The 14,581-nt window shown below is 38.8% G+C and overlaps 1 protein-coding gene across 1 annotated transcript; it reads left to right on the top strand.

Moving 5' to 3' along the window:
• Window positions 1-3,356: 3,356 nt before the first annotated feature.
• Window positions 3,357-13,321, top strand: LOC116325258 (troponin I, fast skeletal muscle-like). The gene is made up of 7 exons (XM_031746101.2): window positions 3,357-3,445; window positions 9,313-9,347; window positions 10,311-10,347; window positions 10,460-10,588; window positions 10,864-10,953; window positions 11,779-11,955; window positions 12,684-13,321. The coding sequence occupies exons 2-7, from the start codon at window positions 9,337-9,339 to the stop codon at window positions 12,762-12,764; spliced, it is 525 nt and encodes a 174-aa protein (XP_031601961.1). The 5' UTR covers window positions 3,357-3,445; window positions 9,313-9,336; the 3' UTR covers window positions 12,765-13,321.
• Window positions 13,322-14,581: the final 1,260 nt, after the last annotated feature.

Here is a 14,581-nt window from a genome sequence, read left to right as displayed (position 1 = left end):
GCTTATGGTAATGCCAACCAGGTTGAAGCATTTCTGGTTTACACTAATAGAAACCAAACTATGACAGTATAGACAGCCACAGTCTAAAAAAATAACCTCTAAATGATAACTGCGCTGTGATGGCTCATGCTTATGGACATAGTGTGTGTTTAACTGAAGAAAATGTAAATGATTTATTCAAAAGCAAAAGTGAGTTTTGGGGGTATTTTAATTTTTAAAGCGGATTTTTATGCAATTCGTTACTTTCTTGTGGATACCCAAATTAAAAATAGCCAAAGTTTCTAATAATGAGCGTTTGGCTGACAGGGATTACTGCACATACTCAGTAATCCCTGTCAGCCAAACGCTCAGGCTGCCGACTGCTCGAAACACTTCACGCAGTTTTTTATACTTTTCCCTCTGTATGATGTCATAGACATAATACTTTAATCTTTGCATTGTTATTATTATTATTATTATTATTGTTATTATTATTATTATTATTATTATTATCATTATCATAGTTGAACAATGACTTTTCAGCATCATGATGACTGTTTTTGAGAACCTTTCTTAAATATTCTTTAACCTGTGGTCAGTTAGCTGACTATTTGTAGCCAGTCTTAAGAATATGCATTTCACGGCTGTGCTGGCATACCGAAATGGAGGTTGGGATAGTTTTCAATTAACAGGAGTAAAGGGAAAATTAAACAACACATGTCCTTCTTTTAAAAAAATATATCTTTTTGTGGTTTCTCTTTAACTTGCAGGAATGTTAAAAACCAGCAGCTCTAATCTGGTTCAGAGCTCCGGACTGAGTCGTGTTTTGTGGCTGTTTTTGCTTTATGAGGCCCAAAGGATCTAATGGTGTCAGGCTGATCAACTAAAACTCATAATTCGTCTTCGATGGCTCTTTGATTTTTGGCGACAGAGAGAATGTGACACCACCTCCAAGACTTCATACAAATCACATTGGAACTGAATCTTTCCCACAGGTTTCAAAGTTTGATAGAAAAGGTGACTGTTTAAGAAAAAGCAGAATATCTTTGTATTTGTTTGACCTCCCTGTTTGCTTTGGGAACAGCAGAACTTTTCATAGTGATTTGCACCATTCAGCACTTATAATGATGGTTGGATCTTTTGTCAATAAAAGTTCAGTTGAAGAATCCTGAGTCCTGATAGAAAAGTTCCACAAATTGCAAATATAGAGGTATGCCATTTTAAGATGTATTTGTGATCCCAGTTCTCATCTGATGAGCTGATTATTATTTCTACAATTTGGAATTTTAATGAAGCCACACAAAGTTTCATCCTCATCCCTCATACACATTTATAGGGATGGGCTGAAGCTTGTATGTGTGAGTTTTAAGGCTAAAAAAACACAAGCTCTGCTACAAACAGCAATTTTACACCGACTACAAGCGTCACAATCTAAAGCTAAACTCTGTTTTCCTCAGAACTATTTTTATTTTTTAATTTTATCTTATTTGGTTTTTTTTGTTTGTTTTTTTGTTGTTTTTTTTTTTTTTTTTACCTATGAAGAAATCTGAGCACCAGTATCACAGGGTATATCATATTGGTTCTGCTTTTTACCTAGATTCTGATACCAGGCTCATCTTTTAGTTGTTATTGTTTCTGTGTCAACAAAGTTTCTGAAATACTCGTGTTTAACCTTCATATTACAACCATACGAAGGTTTACAAAACTTCATAAAATTCACTATTTAAATATACTATGACAAAAAATCTTGCTAATTCTTTTGGGCTGATGTAAAAGTATAATATAAGAAAGCAGAAGTATAATTGCTGGGAGAAAAAAAACTATTTAAGAGAGCAACATTTTAACTGCTGATCATTCACATGCGGATTTTATGTCCCTGTGAACATTACATTTAAAGTTGTTTTAGATCATGCTCAGAAATAAAAAAAGTGTTGTCTCGAGAAAGACACTCGAGGCTCATCTGGAGGTAAAATGATATATAAAATCAAAGGTTTATTTATTCAAATGCATAATCTTTAAAGAAAATGGGATTGGTATTAAATGAATGATAACAATTAACACATTTCAGTTGAGCAGAATCCATTAAATCTAATAGTTTCTGTCCCTGATGAAGGCCACAAGCCGAGACGTGTTGATCAGCTAATAAAGTTGTTCCCTAGCGCTTCAAGTATTGCTGGAGTCTTCATGCCCCTAATATGTTTATATGTTAAAGTCAGCATTTTGGGCAGAAGCTTTTTTCTTTTGAGTAAATGAAAAAATACAAGCTTCATGGTTTCCTGCTTAGTGTTTACATTTTGGCTTTGATATTGTATCAACATTTCCTGATGTGTCCTGTGGCTGCTGGTTGGTTAGTGGCCTTCTCCTTCACTTTTGCTCCCAGTTTTATTTTGATAATGACTTTCTTTCTGAGTCTGTTCCCTTCTTTGTTTTCTCTTCTCTGTGTGTGTGTCCATATTCTTGTCTCTCTCCTTGTCTCCGTATATTTCCTGGTGCTCCTTTTCAAAGAGCTTATTAGACTTGGTGTATTTCGATAATCCTTTAAAGACTTTTTGATGAGTCCCCTTTACCTGCATGGAATTAGAGCAGCCACTCTCACCTTCATGTTCAAAGAGCACGGGCAATGCAAGTATTTTAAAAAAAAAACTAATTTCTGAGAAACATCTTTGAAATTTTGAAACTAATTTTGAATTTTCGCAGATAATATGACAACTTTTTAAATGTGGTCGCAGACTTTGGGCCATCAGTAGAAAAAGGGTGTTTGACTGTCTTAACTCAGGGACACGTCACAGGTAAGTGTTCTCTATCAAATGTTTTCTAAAGTTGTTTTAGTTCTTTTTAGATTGTATCTACATTTTATCCCAGGTTTAAAATAATCTAAAACATTAATTACACTGTTTATTAATGTTTTATAGGGTGTTAACGTCTCCGTTTCTTTTTATTTTCTTATTTAACCAAGTCTCTTCCAAAGCTCATCTCTGCAGCAGCACACTGTGAGTTCTTCTTCCTCCTGTTTTTCTGAAATGGAAATATTGAAATGAAAAAAAAAGCTTCTCCATTGCCAACGGGTTAAAGTTAGCAGTGTGTGTTTTCCTGCTGTATCTCAACTCTAAATCGTTTGTCAGCAAAGTATTTATATAAGTGTTAAGTGGGATTCATAAAATATCTCTGCGGTTTCATTTCTTCGTTGAATTCTGCCTGTCAGAGACTTGATGGCTCAAGATAATACAGATTACAATGTTAAAGGGCGGGTTATTTATAATGAGGCAAGCCGTGGAAGGGGGCAGATGACAGTGTACTGTATTTCATGACCTTGCCAGCTCATTGGTTTGACCAGTAATCCACTTCCATAAAGAGAAAGTGCAGGATTTAGAAGGCCATGGAGATTGCAATATATACCTTCTTAACACTTGGTCTGCCTGCGACTCTGTCTGTGTCTCTGTGACTCGAACAGCTCGGCCTGGTTAAAGTAAGGTTTCTCTCTTTTCCTCTTTGATGTTGTTTTAGTAGATCACATTTTGGTTGGTTGCAGCTGTAGACGATTTGTTTCGTCTTAGCAGTTCAGATGTAAATGTCTCAGCGGAAGGTTGAAGCTTTGATTTCAGAGGAGAATATTTGATATTTGCTGTCATTAACGGGAGGATGTTGTTGGCGCCTTGCCAACTATTTAAAGGTGGTGTCAGTTTGATTAGTTTGTAGTGACCATAAAATGCCAAAGGTTCTTGGAGGTTTGATGTGTTTTGGGAGTCACCGTTATATCGAATGTTGACAGTGGAGAATTTGAGCAATTTCCTCAGTCTGTAGTTGATGTTTATGTGGAGTTACATTTAATTACTTTGACATTTTTTTAGGATTTCAAAGTGTGCTCGCTCTGCTGCATTGGCGTACGGTGATATATGGCGTGGTGATGTGGCGTGCTGAAAGATGACACCACTACAAGGCATTAACTTGAAAGTCGATCTGTTAGTGTTTATCCTCCTGTCAGCACTGAGGGAAGCACGGGGACAGCGGAAGAAAACTGGGTCTAATCTTCAGGGACCTGACTTTACATTTTACACTTCAGTTTAATCCCCGCTTATCAAATTTAGCCTGTTTTTTTCCACAAGCATTAAAGCATTAAAGCCCAGTATGGCTTGGTTTTGGTTCTTTTTCTGGGCTTCTCTGAACAACAGATTGTGTATTTTTCTTTTAATCATACCTTTAAGTCATATTGTTTTTGTTGTACCCATATCTATATTTTGAAGAAATATTATTTTTTGAGCAAAAATAAAATCTTCAAATGTTTTAAGAAACAGCAAAACTTCATTTTATCAACTTCATTTCAAAGCTAGCTTCTATGTCTTTATCTGGAATTTTCAGCTGTTTGGGACACTCAAATGGAAATGCATGAACATAGTACCTGAAACTATGTTTGTGCAGAATAAGCCAGACCACAAAGCTAGAAAAATATTTTATTCCACACTTTGTTTGTGTTTTGGCTCATTTTTAAAAATACTTTCCAACTTTTTTTCTTTTTTTGCAGCTGTTAAAGTCATCATTCATCTATTGATGCTCTTCTACAAGTGTTTGAGACAAGCTTCATTTAGGCTGTTTGAACACTTTGTCTTTTCTCTCTCACACATGCTATTACAGCAGATTTAATTCAGGATTTTGCACTGAATGGAAATGTCTCCTGTATCTTCTTGTTTTTATTTTTGTAAGTGTGAAGCAGTGTGTGTCTGAGGTCAGTGGGCACGCTATTTTTGTGATATGCTCTAGTGTCTTGGCTGTCTGAGGGATGTTCTGCAGTGTTGGATTACCTCCTGTTCCTTCAGAGACAATCCTACTCATAATACTCACACACACGCACACACACTTAAAAATCAAGGCGCCTACAAATATGATTTTTATCTCCAGAGCAACATGCTGTTGTGCCCTCAGAGTTTTGAGTGCCTTAAAATACCCCGTCAGCCCCGGAGATACCCCCCTCACCGGCCTCTTATTAGCTTACAGATGACGACCATGTGTTCCTGGTCAGCTATGTGCGTTAGGATGCCTGCAGTGGTTGTCACTCGTCTTTTCTTTTAAGACGAGCCTGCTGTCCCTCTTTTTTTTTCCTGTACAATGAAGACGTTAGGAACAGCTGTGGCTCCAGAAATAGTCTTAATCCTCTCCTCCATCACATCTCCTAAACATTACAAGCAGCTCAGGCAGTGACCGCCTAACTTCTGAGGATGTCTAGAAGTGTCGTGTGGCTGGTACTTGAAGGGTTGGTTTACCCGTCCACTGATATCTAACCCTGCAGATAGTTTGTGTTTTGTTTGCCTAGAGTTTGGATCTATTTGCAAACTAACCAAAAATTCCAGCTGATACTATGGAAATGTCAGTAGTTTTACATGTCATGAACTTCCAAGTACCTAATAGTTGGACTAGATGAAAATTCAGAGGCTCAACAAAGTTATTGAAGTTGTTGATAAGATGAGTGATTAGTAAGCAGAGATGTCACACTGGAAGAAAAGCCAGAACAACTGAATATATGGGCTGACAGACTGATACTGTCATCCACAGACATGCCTAGGCAACTGTTTTCTAGCTATGTACCATTATCTGTGACGATAATAAAGGGAGAAAGTACATTTCCGGAAGTGAAGCTTAGGCAGCATCTTAATTGACAGATTGTGTCTTAAGTATAGCGATAAACTGGACAAAATAACCCTAAAATTTGGGGTTGTTTACAGTTCAGACAACTATCGGTATTCTCAGACGATAAATCTTTGAAGGTCCAGGCCTTGGTGAGTAGCATGTCAAGTATGGAGACATGGCATCATGCTCTGCTTTTTCCACTTGACGTGGTTCTGTTGGCTTTATCAGAACCCAACCTTTAGCACCCACTGCGATATCTTGCAGCCAAGTGTTAAAGTCAGCATCTCCAAGTCTGAAGCCTTGGTTCTCTCCTGAAACTGCAGATTGCTCCCTCTGGGACTGGGGGTGAGTTGCTGTTAAGGTGTTTTAATATCTTGAGGTCTTGCTTGTAAGTAATGGCAATGTAGAGTGTACAATGGGAAGGCTGACTCATGTGGAATTAGAAGAAATGCAGGAGTCTGACAGGATCATTATGGTGAAAAGCTTGACCCATAAGGCTATTAACTTTTGCTTTAAAGGCAGATCTATGCTCCAACTCTCACCCATGGTTATAAGCTCTAGTTAGTGACAAATGAAAAAGAATGAGACAGATACAACAGCTCAGCCCTGGAACTCGGGTTGCTTGGACATCTGCTCCTTTGTGTCAAAAGGACATCCAAATGACGTCAGATGTGGTGGTTTGGTGCCTTCCTTTGGAGGTTTTACAGACATGTCTGGCTGGGAGGAGACCCCGGGGTAGACCCTGAGCTGGGGGTATCACATGTCTCATCTATCTTGGGAATGACTCAAGGTTGGCCAGGAGGGACCAAAAAATGTTGCAGGGGAGAAGGATGTGTAGAATACCCTGCTTAAGATTTGCTATCCAACTTTGGACAAACAGAAGAAGACATGGGTGGGTGGATGTTATAAAGCATGCATGATACACTTTTGGTAGGGATAATCTTTTAGAAGCAAAGGAGAAAGTAGCTTGTCTTTTTATAGAGAAGTTGCTGAAGTGGAAGGATAGTTATGAACCCCTCAAATTACTGATGTTCTTTATATCATATGCTGGATGTTGTAAAGGTCATTATCTTATTATCATGCTAATATTAGCATGTCCTGTTAACATCACATCAAAAGTACACCTCTGTTCAGGTTATTTGAGAGGTTTGGTGCTGCCATTATATGCTTGTTATAACACTGTAACACTGGCTTTTAGTTGGTTAAGATAATGTTGATTTAGCATTGCAGTAATCTGTTCCAAAATCTATGCAAATTCATTTTTTATTGCATGCTACAGTGAAATAAAAATCTGACCTGCGCGTGGCGCTGAAAGCACAGGCACAAGATAACAAACCAAATTTCATGGCAGTCCACAGTTGTTGAAATGTTTCCCTTCACAGTGCTGGACCTGTATCCCTTGAGCTGTGCTGCTAAAAATAGCTGCATGGTTCCTTTAAGGCATTAACACGTCCTGGGTTACAAAGTGCTGTTCCATGAAATTTCCTGGAATTAACATGATGTCTTAAGATAGAATTCACACGGTCCAAACATGAAATGTGAGATAGGTGTATGTGGGTGCAGGACAGTGTCAGAGAACGGAGATATGATTTTAAACATGATGTGGTTTAACACTGAAATAAAAATGTGGGTTATGGCTTTTCCTTGTTCACCTTCAATTTTTTATAAAGCAAACAGTGGACAGCTGCGGGCAGCCTGACTAAAGGAAGCGTTCCTGCACTCATCAGCAGAAAAGCTGCATGAAGTTGCACGATTTCTGAGGCCGCATTTGAAAGTGCTCCAAGGATTTATTCTTTGTTCATTTAATAAAACGAGTACGCTGAAACTCTGCCTTGTTAGTGCTCCATGGAAAGATAACACAACTGTGCTATTCTTAGATCTTTGCCACTGTTGCCAATGCTGTTAATATACCAAAGAAAAATGGGTGTTCATTTCTTTATTTACTCCCAAAGGAAAATGTCTTCACATGACTCTCTGCAGCCCTGTGAAAAACTAAGTACATATTTAGCAAAAAATATATTGAAGTAATAGATTTGTGTATGACTTTGTCAGTCGCTCACATTGTTGTGGAGGAATTTTGGCCCACTCTTCTTCATAGCTTTGGTTCAATTCATTAACGTTTGCACATGCACAGCTCTCTGAATGTCCTGTCAATCAGCCTGAGATCTGGACATTGGGTGCACATTTACAGCACCTTGATTATTTCCTCATTTTCTTTGATTATTATCCTGTTGCATGATGCAGTGTAGGCCAGGTTTCAGCTGTTGGACAGATTACCTCACATTTATTTAAATTGACTTTAGAGTACTTTAGTATAAAGAGGAGTTTGTGGTTCACTCGGTGACTAAAAGGTCTCCAAATAATCAGCCCCTGAAAACTGAAAGTTGGTATGAGGTGTTTATGCTGATATACAGTGTTTGTGTATAATACCTGAATGGGAAGATATGAATGTTATAAAAACCGTTTGGATAGCTTTCTTTCCCTTTAATAAAAGAAATTGAAGTTTTCAAATTGTCATTTGAAAACTTCATGTTGTATTTGCTTGGGTTACACCTCAGTCTAAAAGGCTTGGAGTATAGTTGCTATCCCGTGGACACCCAACTTGGTGATCATGATAACTCGAGAACCTGGTGAGAATTAATACTTTAGGTCAGGTGTCCACAACCTCCAACCTCAAAAGAGCCATTTTAGCTCCTCCTACCAAACAATGTGAGAAAAAGAGCAACACATGCAGGTGACAGATGGGCAGATGTAACTGGGAGAGGATAAATTAAGTATTACTACATATAGTATGAATAGTAATAGGATTACCATTAACCCTAATTGTAACCTGTGGCTGGTGAGGGAGCCACAAGTTGCCAACCTCTACCATAGGTGCTTCTACTCATCTATCTAACTTTCTGCAGAGTTAAATCGCTACAGAGCTCCAAACTTTATGTGGTCTTCAGATTAGCTCAAGAACAGTGTGTAGAGAGATTCATGGGATGGGTTTCTATGACCGAACAGCTGCATCCAAGGCCTTACATGACTAAGGTTCATGCAAAGCGCTGAAAGCAGTGGTGTAAAATGCGCCATCATTGGTCTTTAGAGCAGTGGAGATGTGATCTCTGGACTGATAAGTCATGCTTCTCTGTTTGGCAATCTGATGGACTGGATTTGGCAGTTGCCAGGACAACAGTACTTGTCTGACTGCATTGTGGCAAGTGTAAAGTTTGGTAGAGGGGGGATTAAACATTTTGATTAGACATTTTGGACAATTTTATGCTTCCAGCTTTGTGGGAACAGTTTTTGTTCCAACATAACTGCTCACCAGTGCACAAAGCAAGGTCCATAAAGAATTGGATGAGAGAGTTTGGTGTGGAAGACCTTGACTGGCCTGCACAGAGTCCTGAGCTCATGAATTAGAGCAGACTGTGAGCCAGCGTCAGTGTCTGACCTCAGAAATGTACTTCTGGAAAAATGGTCAGTAATTCCCATGAACACAATCCTAAACTTGTGGTATAAATTTGAAAGATAACACCCAGACAGGGGATGGTTTAGCAGGTGGTGGCTCCAGACCACTGCTCTCTCCTTATCCTTTGTGACTCTAGTTTTGCTTTTTATTTGTGTCTGTGACATCATTTTGCTGGAAAGGACATTAAAATGTATATATTTGCATATTTGTATCTAAATCATTCCAAATAAAAACATTAAGTCTTGTTTTGTGTTTGTCAGGTAACCTCGGATCGTCCAGCCAACATGGCCACTGAGTGAGTAAAAATGTTACTGTTTTCTGTAAATCATGTAAGTGTATGTTCCCTGTTTGTGTAACCAGCCAGTATGCAAAGGAACAAGCGGTTCCCTTCACAAGGACTGTTTGGTTTTATTTTTATTCAGTGTGTGACATTTAGCTTGCATTTATCATAACTGCACTGATCACTCTATTATTCAATTATTTATGGGTCACTAATGAGACATGCATATTTTTGCCACGATCCCTGGATGGTTCCAAAGTTTTACATTCTTTTTTTAATATTAAACAAGAGTTTTGCTTATTTCATCTTTGATTTTCATTTATTCTTTGGTACTCAGTGTAGTTCTAGTTACTGTTTGTATTTCTAGACTTTGATTAATCCCTGCTTTATTTCCCACTGACTCATCCTCTTCTTTATATCCTCTGTCTGTCCTTTCCTTTCATTATGAGTTTTCATTTTTCATTTCCTGATTTCCTGATTTTGTGTTTTAATATCTTAATCTTCTGTGTTTTGTATTCAGTTTTACTTTGTCACTAATGATCTTCAACTGCATCTTGTCACCCTCCTGTGTCTACCCTGATTATCTTTTTTTGTATAAATAGTGCAGTTTCCTGTCAGTCCCGTGTGTCTTCTCCCTCGTGCTTGACTGGCTCTTTTGGAGTTTGTTCGCTGACTTTGTTGTTTTGCATTTTGTAACCTTGCAACAGTCACAATAAAGCTGCTCACTTATTTCAATGCACTGTAAATGTATTCAAACTACAAAAGTTTTAAAGAATGAAAATGCCTACATGTCATCAATTCGGGAGAAGAATTTAGACAGAATTGTGCTTTGACAAAGAAATATTGATGTCACATCAGTGACCCACATGTATTACTATTTCCTTTGGGAATGGATTAAACCGATCTTTATGGTTGTAAAATTGATCATCACAAATATACTTTACTTCCATCAATTATAATTTGTGTTTCCGTCTGCAGGAAAAGGCTGTCTGCGAGGCGTAAGCACACCCTGAAGGTAAGATTAACTTTAATTGATAAGCATAACAGAGCAAAATACCTCACACATGCCCATCTGCTTACCTGTGCTTCCTCTTACCTGACACGGGGTGATGATGTAATCTCCTCAGAGCTGCATGCTCGTGGTGGCAGGTAATTTGTTGGATGCTGAAGCAAATGTGAAGGCCAAAGAGAGAGAGACGTTTTTGGCAGAGAAATGTCCTCCTGTCGAGCTGCCGTACTCCAGGGACGAGCTGTTGGTGAGAAGAAACTGCACTGTTTCAAACAGTTAGTCTCTTATAGTCTGTCCACGGTGGCTCTGAGAGCTCAGTGCACTTCATCTTCAAAAATAAGAGCTTCACAGGAAACTGTAAGGCAACAAATTGCAGCACAGTTGTGGTTTTGCTGCAGTGTGTTGGGTTCTCACAGCCAAACAGTTTTGACACATTTCATATTGTGTTTTATTTCTTTTGTGGGTTTTTGAAATGGGAAGCATCTAAAAAAGAAAAAAAACTTATCACTATGTTGACTTTAGGAACTGTGCAAGAAGCTTCATGAGCAGATCACCATCAGTGAAGATGAGAGATACTCCATAGAGTTCAAACTGAACATGGTGCTGAATGAGGTGAGACACGTTTCATTGCATCAGGTTGGCTTTTTGTCTTTATTTGCACTGAGTAGAGATACTGTATCTGTATATGTCTTTAACCAAACTCTAACAAGCTACATTTTAATATCACTTAAATGAATTCTTGTATTTTCTCCTGAGCATTTAAAACAAAAAAGACCAAATAAGTATTCTGAATACAAGTATCACACCTGACTTCAAGTTTTTTAACCTTTTCAGTCATTTTCAGTTGCTGTTCAGTCATTTTCATGTTAGAAGCGTCCCCATCTTTTGGATTTTGGTCTGACACTAGGAAAAAAAAGTGCATTACAGAACTGCTTACTTTAAATATTATATCCCGCAGTCACATTTGCTGGTACATGCATGCTGGCTCTGCAGTCGATCTGGATGGCACTGCTCTGTGTACACAGGCCAGAAACATGCACATGTAGTCATCATCTTTTAGGGCTCCTCCTTGCGTCCTCCGCCCGTTACTCCTCAAAGGAGCAGATACTGATCCTGCTGCTAGGCTGATGCCTTTCCGGCTTTCGTTGAGTAACTGGCCATTTTCTGACTTCTCCTCCACACTCTTGAGACTTTGATGGAGGACACAACAAACCTTCTTGTGAGGCCGTGAATCGTGTAGCAACATTAACTGGAAATATTTCACATCCTTATTCCTTCCTGTAGCTTTGCTGTCAGCATTTTAATTACCAAACAACACTGTTTTAAAGCTAGCTGTACTTTGTGATTCAGCACCAAACACCCTGCTTGTCACTGCTGTTCGCTTCATGATTGATTATTTAATCTGTCAGGTCAGTAATCCTCAGAATCCTCCTTCAGGTCCGGGACCTCAATATCAAGATTGTGGATTTGAGAGGAAAGTTCAAGAGACCCCGGCTGAAGAAAGTGCGCATGTCTGCTGACGCCATGCTCAAAGCTCTGTTGGGCTCCAAACACACTGTTAACATGGACCTGAGGGCCAACCTGAAGCAGGTCAAGAAGGAGGTGAAAGAGGAGGTGAGCAGCTACCTGGTTCATTTGGTCCTCACTCAATAAAATCACAGATACAAAGAAATCACAAAGTTGGACTTTGTGATTTCTTTTACCTGTGAGGTCTAAGTCCTTATCAGCAATGGGAAGTAACACCACAGAGGGTTGAGTGTCAGCACAGTCAACTTAGAATTACACTCAACGAAACAGGATCACAGAGTTACTTAGTGGGCTCTGCAGCACAGCAGGTCTTAACAGTACTCTGAAAGGTGTCCATAGGGAGCCATCTACAGTGGCTCCACATGTGGCTCTGGAGCTGCAGGTTTGAGACCCCTGATTTAGGAGGTAGAGCAGGGGTCCCCAACTCCAGGCCTCGAGGGCCGGCGTCTTGCAGGTTTTAGATCTCACCCTGGGTCTACACACCTGAATCAAATGATTAGTTCATTACCAGGCCTCTGGAGAACTGCAAGACATGTTGAGGAGGTCATTTAGCCATTTGAATCAGCTGTGATGGATCACGGACACATCTAAAAACTGCAGGACACCGGCCCTTGAGGCCTGGAGTTGGGCAACCCTGAGGTAGAGTTTCTTCTCATCATCGATGAGGACTTAATCCTCAGGAACTGTAACAATCCCTTTTCTAGCCACTAGGGGGCAGAAAGAAACCCATCAAAACAAGTTGTTTTTTTCTTGATTAGCAGCCTGTTTGCATCTGTTTTCAGTCTGGACTAACAGAGCATCATCTGTGTTTGCAGGACAAGCAGCTGCGTGATGTGGGAGACTGGCGTAAGAACATTGAAGACAAGTCTGATAGGAAGAAGATGTTTGATAGCTAAATGCGAGGGTGACTTTCTGGACAGAAATCAGGTTCAATGTCTTTGTTAACTGAAGGCTTTTAATCCAAAGTGATGCATTTCCCCTTTAATTTTTACTTGATCTGTAGATCCTGATCTTAGTAAACATCATCTAAAGACATATGTTTGGTGGAAGATTATGGTGCTTTCTAAGCTTCTGTTTTGGTACAGTATGTGATAAATGGTCTTTACTTTAATTCAAAGCTTGTGTCAAGGTGCAGTGAAATGTAGGAAATCTGTGATGTGCACTGATGCCAGTGAAGCATGGTTGTAGTTTTTGGATATCTCACTTTGGATTATACTCGTCACTAAGCTTCCTTCATGCTTTAGCCTGTATTGAAACTGTACTGTGATATATTTGTACTGTGTTACAGTTAGTATGTGTCAGATAAATCAATTCTACTTTTTTCTGATATATCCTTTTGCTTTTACTAATGTGCCTACGATGTACGTTTCCTGAAACTCTAGTTAGTGTCTGAGGTTAAAATCAAAATACAATGGATGCGTATTTTGCAAATAAATCATGACCCATATTCTAACTGGCCCAGCATGAATGAATGAAACACTACAACATGCTCTTTACACATATTCATTTGGTCGATCCTTCACTTCTCGCTTGTTTGATGTAGATTGTAGAACGTCTAGTGTTTCATGCCACTTAACTGTCCAAGAACCATTAGCTCTCTCGTGGTCCAAGCAAACCATGCCATGTCTGACATCACCTGTTACCATAAACTGTAAATATCAAAAGATGGACAGACACCATTACATCACTTAGTGGTTTGTAAAGTCCTGTTGGGAAGCTGGTTGTCAGTCTGATAAATGACACTGACGTGGCCAATCAGCATATTCTGGACAATTATCTTTTCTGTCTCTTATAATGAGTTAATTTATAAAATAGACCTAATGTTTTATTCATTATAACCTAAAACTAGTCTGGAAACTTGTAGTACTTTCATTTATTAATTAATTTCATCCATTTGTTATTTTGCCTAGTTGCCTTGTGAATTTAACAGTTTATTCTTGTCTGCAAGTGCAAATATTTGAAGAAAAAAACCCACTACACTGAATATAAAAGACAGATGTAGCTTCCATGTGAAGTGCCTTAAACCTGCATTACCTCTAATGACCAGTAGGGGTCAAGTGCTGGTTGCAAACCCCCTCCAAACCTTTGCTGATGAGACTGTGGGCTCAGTCGCTTCTGTCCTAGTCATGTTTAAAATAACATTATGTTTTTTATGAGAGTTATGGACCCCGTCAGTGGACAGCAGTGTAAAAATGGTTATGGTTTCTTAGTCGCATCCCTCACTTGTGACGTCTGGTTTTAAAAAGCTAAGAGGGCACGAGCCATCAAAAATGAGACTTTGGGAACTGATTTGTAACATTATGGTGTCTTTATTCATAGTTCGTATAGAGTCTGTGGGAAATAACTAATTTGAGAAGGTCTGCATTTGCCTGAAAGCCTATAATGCATCAAATAAAGCACAAGGCCAGTGTAGAAGAATAATTGTGCTTCCTACGTTGGAGAACTGTAACAGTACCAAATCACTTCATGCTTTTGCGTTTTCATGTTTATAAAACAAAATGTGATGTGCTTTTATCGTCATTTTGCTGTCACATTAAATAGAAAAGCTTCATGCTCATCTTGTTCCCAGTTTTCCTGAGTTTGTAAAACACTGGAGGTTATTTTTAGTTAATTATTTTATTGTATTAAGACACTAACTGAGCTATTTTTTACCTGTACGCTTTAAAAATTTTGGCAATGTGATCATTTATTATAAAGATTCAGTTGCCTAGTT

The sequence above is a fragment of the Oreochromis aureus genome, linkage group 7 (assembly GCF_013358895.1).
Source record: "Oreochromis aureus strain Israel breed Guangdong linkage group 7, ZZ_aureus, whole genome shotgun sequence".
NCBI lineage: Eukaryota > Metazoa > Chordata > Actinopteri > Cichliformes > Cichlidae > Oreochromis > Oreochromis aureus.
This window is presented reverse-complemented; position numbering and strand designations above follow the sequence as displayed.

Excerpts from the sequence above, each read along its gene's own strand:
- LOC116325258 (XM_031746101.2), top strand. Across the intron at positions 10,348-10,459 it reads GGCGTAAGCACACCCTGAAG|AGCTGCATGCTCGTGGTGGC; the intron begins GTAAGATTAACT and ends TAATCTCCTCAG. Across the intron at positions 10,954-11,778 it reads TGAACATGGTGCTGAATGAG|GTCCGGGACCTCAATATCAA; the intron begins GTGAGACACGTT and ends ATCCTCCTTCAG.